Below are 10,536 nucleotides of genomic sequence, written 5' to 3' on the forward strand. Positions count from 1 at the left end.
CCACATTTCTCATGATTGAATGCCCTAACCGTTCGAACTCTTCATTTTCATTATTAAAAAAATTAGATTTTTAGCATATCAATTGAGTTGCAAAAATTCCATTCCTTTGGAAAAGATTTAAGAAGGAAGAAGAAGATATTTTCAAGGGCTTTTTCACTTTTATCTTAGCTTTTGTATGAAAATCAATCAAGAATGACTCTTTTCAGTTGAAATCAGTTAACCAAGTTATTATCTCAAATTTTTAGTTGATCTTTCCATGTATTTTAGTAAAAATAAAAAAAAAACTTGAAAATTAAAAATGGATGGGTTTTACCAATGTCACGACTTTTTATTTAAAATATGGTGAGCTCGACAGTAAATAAAAAGCGTCAATTTCAATAGTAAATAAAAAGTGGTGCATTCGATAATAAATAATAGTGAGTTCAACAGTAAAAATTTGAGCTTGACATTAAATTAAAAAAACGGTGAGTTCACCAACATTGAATATTAAGAAATAAAAAGTTTACTAAAAAATGTCTTATCAAACTACCATGCAAAACTTAGAGATTATGTAGAAATAAATCCTTCCATCAAGATCCTTTAAGTAATTTTCCTTAAGATGTATATTGATACACCAGATCATTACCTTAATGTAATTAGGATTGAATCTTGTAATTAGGATAATTATGTCATTAAGCAGTTAATATTTCTCTATTTAATAGAATCTCACATTAAATCAATTTATTAATGATTATTCAAGTTATCTAAAACTCGTTTTTTTTTTAAAATGTAACTTAGAAGATTTTCAGAATCTTATCAATCTCTTTTAAAACCATATATCAGAATGATTTGTGATAATCAGATTTGATTCAATTGAACGGGTAGGATGAATGCATGGGTGAGACATATTGTACAAAAGAGTAGTACAAGAGTAAACAAGGTTGTAAGCTAGTGGACAATAATGATGAGTGTACCCACTATTTATTTCACTGTCACGTACACCTCCCACTGGGATGGATACACACCAGTCTGAGCCATGTGTTGAGTGTGAAGTGGCACCCACTATGTGACTTTCCATCACACAAATATATGTTATTTTTGAAAGATGTAGACAAGGGGAATCTTGCAGACTAGGTGGGAGAAGTGTGTATGAGTATCTGACATACCCATGTACCCCTTATATGTCATATTTCACGAATCCAATGTACTCTGTATGCACTCGCACATGACACGCACCACATAAGTGAGGGAATGACCTTCGCGGGTGATCCCGAGAAAATATCGCTCGTATTGGGTATTGAAGACACAACCTATGGACTCTCACTGCTTATTGAATTCAAAATTGTCATTAAGCCAACCTCTCGAGGTTTATCCCTGCTTATCATATTTTATGAATCCAATTCTTCAATAAATTTTCCTCGCTAAGAATTACTAAATTTAGTTTACTCCAACATGATTAAGTTAAGTTTGTATTTTCCTCCAAAATATGAGATTATCATTTAATGGTAGTTCCATTTTATGTTTGACGCTTCCCCCGAAATCTTGAAGTTAAATATGGGTCACTTCCCGCGAGCCCACTAAGAAGATATGGAATTATAGTGATGACAGCTAAATTTTTTGTTTCATGCAAAATATCAAAATTGAGAAGGGTCTACAAGAAGATGCTATTCAGAAAATATTGTGCAGAAACGCAACAATAGTACGATAAAAAAAAAAAATAATGAACATTCAAGAGTTATGTGGTTTAACAAATTACCTACTTCTACGAAGGAGAGGGAGAAAAAATACACTATCAATGATAAAAATTACGCAGTCGCAAGAGACCTCACAAAGCAAAAAAACATTAAAAAATCCTACTCGAAAATATAATACAAATACCCAAAAATTCACCTTCAGGCAAAATCCACTTGAATGCCAAGCCCAATAAGAATGCTAAACATAACAACAATAGATAATAATTAAAATTAGTTATATTTTAGATGAAAAATACTTATGTTTAGCTAATAATTAAAATAGCCTACTTAAATATCTAAAGGACGCTAAATGTACTTACTTAGGAGGAGGTTATCAAAGCAAATAGTCACATATTAAATTTGGTTTATTTCAAGTTTCTTTCCATAAAAAAAGACTAAATATTAATTCCTAATTTTTTTGCACAACGACAATTAGTATTTTTATTACATTAATTAAAACTTATTTGTTCATGTTCATGGAACAACTATTAACAAAATCTTTCCAGCTCCATTCGCTTTAGAAACTAATGATAGATATTCACGATACATACATTCTCTATAGTAACTAAGATCATAAATTACGGACACTAAAACAGTACGAATCGTACTGGTACATCAGTCAAAAAACATCACGATTATTACCTTATCCCACACGAATCGTTAATCATTTTAACTAAAACCATTCAGCATCCCCATAAAAAATTGCATGATCAAGGAATGATTAATTAGAAATCTTATCCAACTGATATATAGTGGTGGTAGCAAATTGTGAGGGTTGGAGTTGAGAGATGTTGATAGTTTTGAAGGAGTGGGGGTGGGGGTGGCCTAGGTGATATAATAAGTGGGACCTAAGGGCACATGCATCAATTAAAATCTGTCACTTTATTTGCCCTTTATATCATCACTGTTGTTATTTGAGATACAAATTGTGGATTGGATATCCACCTTTTAAATCCAAGTGATGACTTTAAGACCATACTTTAATCACTCTTTCTAATAACATAATAGTAGGTAAGGGGGCCCATCAATCCCACCATCATATTAAATTTCAATTTAGCTTAACGTTTTAGGCTAAATTGTTTTCCAAAAAGGGGCAAAAGTTGAACAATTTGCTAACCTAAAGTGTGTTAAAAAAGAAATTGGGACCGATCTAATTTTGGATCCAATAAAATCAGATCCGGGTCTGTTTATAGCCCACAAAAGTCCATTGACACCACTTAAATGTACACAATATTGGCAAATATAAAGAACATATATTGGATTCAATTACATATGGATGGTAGTCAATTAAATGTCTAAAAACGTTAACCCACCTTACAATAAAACTTATCCAAAAAAGAGAAAACTACGTTCCTAATAAATACAATATAAAGATACCCCCAGCAAAACCCAGAACAACCTAAGCTACATTGGGATAATTGAAAAAAAGTAAAAAAAGGTCTAATCCCAACCACTATCTATTTAATCACTGCAACCAAACATGTCTCTTCAGGATCCCGTTGGAAGCTCACACTTTCCAAACTCTGCAAACAAAGAGAAGAAAAGAAAGCTTAGAGAGATAAAAATTTAAAAGAACTCCAAAAAGAAAACAACAAAAAACCCAGCCCATCTAAGTGGGTCCATGGGTATCAATAAATGGGTCCCAATTCGGGATCCAAATGATATACATCTAATAGTAGGGTCAATGAACAGGCGTATATTAGTAAATAAAAAGGGAGGAGAGATAAAATACGCACTAGGTGGCTGAGTGACGACATAAGCAGCCCCACCAAAATAACAGCTACCCATCGCACGCCCCTGCTTCTGATAATAACTATTGAAAGCAAACGAAGCGTGAGCCTCAAGTGTGTTAGGATCGTAACACGTGGCATCAGGTTGAATCCCACGGCAATCAGCCCCTCCTTCACCACAAGCAAAATCAAGCGCAACCTGCAACTTCTCCTTCCCAGTTTTCTCATTAGCGACACACCATGTCTGCCCAGACGACCTAGTTGACTCACTTCCACCTCCTTTGACTGGTGTTGACTGACTCTTACTACCACCTTTCCACTCCTTCAAACCCGCCTCTGTAAAGGGTATCTCGTAAACCCTCTCTTGGCTAGGGTAGAAGAGTCCATAGTTCCTCTCTGAGGTCGGTCCTGGTTTCCTGTTCTCGTTAAATAAGGCGAATAAGTAGACGACCAGCTCAGTTTTAGGTCTTAATGGAGTCCCACCACCATTGAGAACTCTACGCACCAAGTTACCGTTATACGCGGCTGCGTTTTCCAGATTTGCTCCTGTTTCTTTCTCGTCTCCCTTTGAAGGCCAACCAGTCTCTGTAACGGCTATTTTCATGTCGTCGTACTTCAATGCGGACATAGCTGCGAACACAGCGTCGATTTGGGCGTCAAACAGGTTGAAATAACGAAGCCCATTGCCTGAATCCACGACACCTGGGTTTTCTCGAAACAGAGCATAGTCGAGGGAGATGACGTCAGCGTTTGCTTCGTAAGCGAAGAATGGGTATGCGTTGACCATGAGGTAGGAACCCGTTTGACGAAGGAAATCCAACATGGGTTTGATGACCGGTTCGATTAGTTCCGGTTTGAATGAACCAGCTGAAGATGGGTATGAGGATTGGAGAGCACTGAGAGCAATGGGGGAAGAAATTTTTATGGCGGAGTCAAGATTGTACTTCATGAGAGCTGTGTGGATGTTTTTCATGGCGGGGACGAGGAACTTGGTTATGTTTTTTGGGTCGACGAAGACTTCGTTTCCGACTGCAATGGCGTGGATTTGGGTTGATGGGTAGTACGCAGCGATGTTTCTTTGGACCCATGTGTTAGCGAAAGCTTGTTTCTTGGAGACAGAGTAGAGAAGCTCGTTGGGTAAGTCTACAACGACTTTGATTCCTGAACCATAGAGGGCTTTGAGGACTGCTGGATCTGTGTCGTAGAGTTTTACTTGGGTGATACCTTGAGATTTGAGGAGATGGACTACTTTTACAGCTGAAGGAAGGTTGTCTGCGACTCTGCCATAGTTCACTCCTATTGAACCTGCATCTGCAAATGTGAAACAAAAATGTTAAATACACCAGCAGTGTAGAGAGATAAAATGAGGTTAGTAAAGAACAGAGATCTTGTTTCTTACCTGCGAAAGAGAAGAGTGAGAGCGCTAAGAAAAAGTAAGCAAACAGGGTAAGAAACTCCATGCTCTGGTTTTGAGAGAAACAGAGCATGAGAGTGAGAGAGAAGCAGAGTTCTAGACTTGTTTCCTTGCTTTTATAGACTCTGTTTCAAAGATCGGAGAGTGAAATGAGAGAGACAAAAGAGGAGATGGGAGGAGAGGATGAGATAATCGAGGGGAATGAAGGGCCCACGTGGCGCCAAAGGGAAAAGTTTTGCTCCACATGGGAAGAGTAAATATTAATTGACTACCCCCACAATATGCCACGTAGTACTTTTTCTTACTGATCCGTCAATGCTGGGTCCACTCCTTGGCGGTAAAGATGAGAAATGCAAAAACTTTCTTTATAGATAAACCTCATAAGCCATTTTATTGTAAAATCAAATCACATAATATGGTGTCAAAAGAATTATAATATGATAATCGTTTAACAAAATCAATTATGCGATTTATTCACACTTTTATGATGAGGGTGATATTGTGATCACAATATTCATTAGGGTACTATTTGAAATTAATCCAATAAAGTTCTAATCTCCATGAATCGTGTTGGAGTGGCCTCAAGAATGTACCTCCTATTTCACTTTTCTGATGTGAAAGTCATTAGGAATCATAGAAGCTTTTTCACTCGTTCTACACACTTGCACATGAGGAATGTGAGATATGAGATATAATCTTAGTCATGTCAATGTTATTTAATCTCAATTATCTGATAATAATTTGATGGAATATCTAAATTGCATCAAATCCAATTTGATATACAAAATCTAAATAAATCTTCGTATTCATACATTAGGACTTGATTGAATCAAAACCAATCTTATTGGGTTTGATCCGATCCATTTCCATTGAGAGCTCTAGGTATTACTGATATAGCAAGTATCAAACTTTTCTATTTAATAGGTATAGCAAACTTTTCACCCCTCAAACGGACCACAAACCTTGACAGCTTTCCCAGGGGATAATATACAGTGAAACAACGGTCTAAAATGTTAAATGTAAGTAGCAGCACGTGCACGTCTCACATGTATCCCATCAAAATCACTAACGTAATCCAACCATCTCAGAAAAGTGGATGTAACATTAGTAACGACGAGCAAGGATGATGGAGCGAAAGTAAAGATAGCTACTGTTGCCAGATAAACTTTTACTAATACCACACCATTTCCTATATAAATCACCAAAGACTTGCACAGTTGGTGTGGCAATAGCAACTCTCAAAATAAATTACTTCAAATTTGCTTGGAGTTTTACCGAAATTTGAACGTTAGCGTTGACAGCTGTCAACTGTACGTTAAAGTTATTTGTGAAGTAGTTGACGGGGTCTACCTACCCTCAACCAAGATAGGACATGGACAGCGATTGCCCCATAAAAAATTTAATTAAAATTGAAACATTATATTGGCACCCCAACTCTTACTTATTATACTTCAATTTGATTAAATTACTTATCGTACCCTAAATAAAAATTGACCAACACCATCTTCAATCAGAGCTGACATTTCCCCCTCAAATTTTCTTTATAATATTTGCACAAGATTTTTAAAAAATAAAGAAAAAGAGCAAGTTAACGACAACGACGATTGACTATTTTGATATCATTATATAGATCTCGTGTTCTTTGCTCTTTAATGTCTCTCTAAACAAAAATTTACATACCATGGATATTCTTTCATGAAATGAATGAGAAAATGATATTCTCACCCAATTATTTTTTCGCATAATTTTATAGAGAAAATTTTACATGCCCATATATTCTTTCATTATTTTTTCTCATAATAGAAGTTCTCTTAAGATTTTATATTTAAACTCTAAAAAATTAGTAATGATGAACAAGAACCTATGTTTTTTTATTTATTATTATTAACTTTTATCCTGATTTAATGTATTCACCTTTTATATATATATAGGGTCCCGTTCCCCACCCTATGCTTTATCAAATATGTTTTGTCCTACATGGGTTAGAAATTTTGGAATAGATTGATTTTTGGTGAGGATGATCTCTATGGTGAGGAGATCATCCTCACCAAAAATTAATCTATTCCAAAATTTCTAACCCCATAAAATCAGTCCATTCCAAAATTTCTAACCCATGTAGGACAAAACACGTTTGGTAAAACGTAAGGTAAAGTGTAGGGTGTTAAACATTTCCCATATATATATATATAAGGGAAATGTTTGACACCAACACTTTACCCTACGTGTTTTGTCTTACGTGGGTTAGAAATTTTGGAGTGGGCTGATTTTTGGTGAGGATGATCTCTACCCTGCTTTGTCCTTAAAGATAAATGAAGGGCTTCAGTTTATGGTTGGGTTACCTAAGGAGGTGACTCTAGTGACGGATTGATCTGTACGCTCAATCGCTGCTAAGGGCTCATCTGTACGCTCAATCGCTGCTAAGGGCTCGCTGTATTCTTCAAGTTGTCAAAGTGGGCTGCCCTATGGAGTAAGTGGGGGTTAGAAGATCCTCCTCACCAAAAATTAGCCCATTCCGAAATTTCTAGCCTCATATTTACAAATTGAAAAATCGTGGACCGTCGAGTTTTTGTAAATCATTTTTTATGGGATTAGAAACTTTAGAATAGGTTGATTTTTGGTGATGATGATCTCCTCACCATAAAGATCATCCTAATTAATAATCAACTAATTCCAAAACTTCTAACTCATGTAGGACAAAACACGTAAGGTAAAATATAGGGTAAACCTCTTGGGTTTCCTCATGATTTAACTAGGAGACCATGGCGATGGGTTGATGTGGTAGTCCTCCCCCGAGATTAGTCGTGGTACGCGCAAGTTGGCCCAAATACTCAGTTAGCAAAAAAAATCGTAAAAAGTGTAGGGTGCCGAATAGGACTCATATATATATGGGAAACGTTCGAAGGCCTTAAAATATATATATATATATATTGTGCCAAATATTTTTCAAAATAGGGGTTAGAAGTTTTGGAATGATCTTATTTTTGGTAAGGATGATCTTTACGGTAAAGAGATCATCCTCACCAAAAGCAGCTCATTCCGAAACTTTTAAACCTAGTTTATAAGTTGAAGAATCGTGGACTGTTCAATTTTTTGAAAATCAATTTTGATGGAGTTAGATGTTTCAGAATGGGTTGATTTTTGGTAAGGATGATCTCCTCATCATAGAGATCATCATTACAAAAAATCATCTCATTCTAAAATTTCTAATCCATACATTGAAAAATGTTTGGCTCTCTTTAGGGCCTCCGAACAGGATTCGTGTACACATATATCTACTCATATATTTACAACGTGTTTTGTCTTATGTTGGTTAAAAGTTTTAGATTGTGTTGATTTTTGGTGAGGATGCTTTTTATGACGAACAGATCATCCTCACCAAAAATCAGTTTAATCCGAAACTTTTAGCGTGCATAGGACAAAACACGACATAGATATATGAGTAGATATATGTGTACTCGAATCCTGATCCATATATATATAATGAGGATTAAATTAAACCTACAAGCCATTAGCTTTAACATATAGAAAGTCATTTAGTTTTTTAAGAGACGTTAAATTATTAAAATGTTGTAAAAATTGGTTTAGATTCGTCAGTTGGAACGAGTTGGACCAGACTTGATAGCATTTAACGGCCAATTCAATTGAAAAAAAAAAATCTTAGAAAAAGACAATTGGTCCACTTGGTTCAACCGGTTTAATTGGTGATCCAACGGGATTTCTAAAAAGACCAAGTCAAATTTTTAGTAACTTTTATCATATCTCTACACAATTTGATGAATAGTTGAAATGTCCCATTTGTTTTGAAATTAATGACATGCACCCCTTAAACTAAGGTCCACTCTTATAAACTAATGAAAAATGGTCCAACTTAGTAAGATTTCAATTGTGTTTACCCAAGTGAAACGCCACGTTGGAAAAGCAGTACTACAACAACCTTTAAGTCATGCTCAAACCAAGTCTAAACACATTAAAAAAAATTTTAAAAATATATTTGTTTTTTAATTGATCAATTCTTTGAAAATTGAAGACCAACTCTTAAATTTCAATTCAATTCCCATAGTGAGAAAGGTATCACTTAAATTTCAAATCAAAATCAATGGTAAAAAATTCTTAAAATCTTATAATTTACATCCTTATGACACTTGATCGTGTTTTTGAAGTTGAGTAACTAGATTTAGGAAAGGAACCCCAAAAACTTAATTAATTAAGCCTCACTGTGCTACGATTTTGTGTGAGGGATAAACTGAGATTCAATTATAATTATAGGAAAAAAATCCTATTTAATTATAATTTTATAAGATCCACCCTATTCACTCTATTACATTTTCTTCACCCCTGTAACTTTATTATCCTTAGTCTAATCTCCTTTCTTAATAATTCTTGTCTAATTTTAACATATTTCTTATTTTACCAATTTAATCCATTTTATTGTCTTTTCTCATATCCAATTTTTAATGATATATCTTCATTTTTTTTTTCTTTTTTATCCCTTAACTTCAATTTTCTTTAATAATACCCTTCTAATATTATTATTATTTTTACCTATTTAAATCTTAAAGAAGATGAAAATCTAGAAGTTATATAATACAACAATGTTGAAGTGATTTCAATCTAGAATCTCATAATCCACTTCTCGATGTGAAAATGTATGACAATCGTAGGTATCTTTCATTGAGATACAAGTAAAAAATGCCTATAATTCTTATCCATTTTCATGAAGTGAGATATTAAGATTCGAACTTGAGCTCAGTCCAACTCGACTCTATATAATAATAGAGCTTATTTTAAGTCGGATAGGGACGAGACAACTAACTTTTAAAACCCATATCTTTCCCAAATCCCGACCAGAGTTTCCTTTACTCAAGTAAGAGATTAATAGCTTTCAAACAGTACCAGCCAAGAAAAGAGTGCACCTATGAAACTCAATCTAGAGCTCACAAACTTGCCACTGTACTAATTATTAGTCAGTCCATAAATATAAATATTGTAATATATTATGTCTCTCCTAATTTGTCTGACTTGATGTCGGTGAAATTTCACTTTCTCTACTCTCAGATCACTCTGTCCGAATAATTTAGGCTGAATTAAGCGTAAATTTCGAGGAAACTTGCGTTGGCATCTGTGCTTCTCTTCACAAAGTCATGTGAACGATCACCACTAAAATACATTTTTTCCCCAATTATGTAATTCGTATAATTGTCGTCATCCTCTATCTTAGTATTCACCGTTAGACGTTCCTGGAGATTCGCGTTTACTAAATTCCATCAACGGATAGAAATCTAGGATGATGTAGTCCCAGGACAGAAGACTCTCTCTCTTTTTTTTTTTTTTTACTTTATTACTTGGGTTTTGGAATCGCCTACAATGTTCTTTTGACCCTTTAGTCAAGTCAAGATGAGAATCTAACACGTAAGCATTTTCAACGGCTAGTTTGAAAACTGGAAATGGGTTTGTAGGCGTTTGGTCTGTTTGTCTGCTCAGTAACATTAAATAATTGTATAGAGTTGTTAATTTCTTTTATCAGGAATTTTCATCCTTTCGAGGCAACGGCTACTTAAATTATTTGAGACTAGATCTATCTGTTTGCCAATAAATTATAAAAAGTAAAATAAAATAAAATTTTTTATAGAAAAAATTAGTAAAATAAGCCTAAATCAACCTAACACCATGTCCTGCTCCG

General features: G+C 34.7%; 1 protein-coding gene across 1 annotated transcript; it reads right to left on the bottom strand.

Moving 5' to 3' along the window:
• Nucleotides 1-2,945: 2,945 nt before the first annotated feature.
• On the bottom strand, nt 2,946-5,002 carry LOC147391904 (glucan endo-1,3-beta-glucosidase 12-like). The gene is made up of 3 exons (XM_086459883.1): nt 4,842-5,002; nt 3,449-4,753; nt 2,946-3,235 (listed from the first exon to the last, which is right to left on the bottom strand). Exons 1-3 carry the CDS (start codon nt 4,927-4,929, stop codon nt 3,201-3,203), a joined length of 1,428 nt encoding a protein of 475 aa, XP_086316009.1. The 5' UTR covers nt 4,930-5,002; the 3' UTR covers nt 2,946-3,200.
• Nucleotides 5,003-10,536: the final 5,534 nt, after the last annotated feature.

Source organism: Akebia trifoliata, chromosome 11 (assembly GCF_017979445.1).
Source record: "Akebia trifoliata isolate Shusen 1 chromosome 11, ASM1797944v1, whole genome shotgun sequence".
NCBI lineage: Eukaryota > Viridiplantae > Streptophyta > Magnoliopsida > Ranunculales > Lardizabalaceae > Akebia > Akebia trifoliata.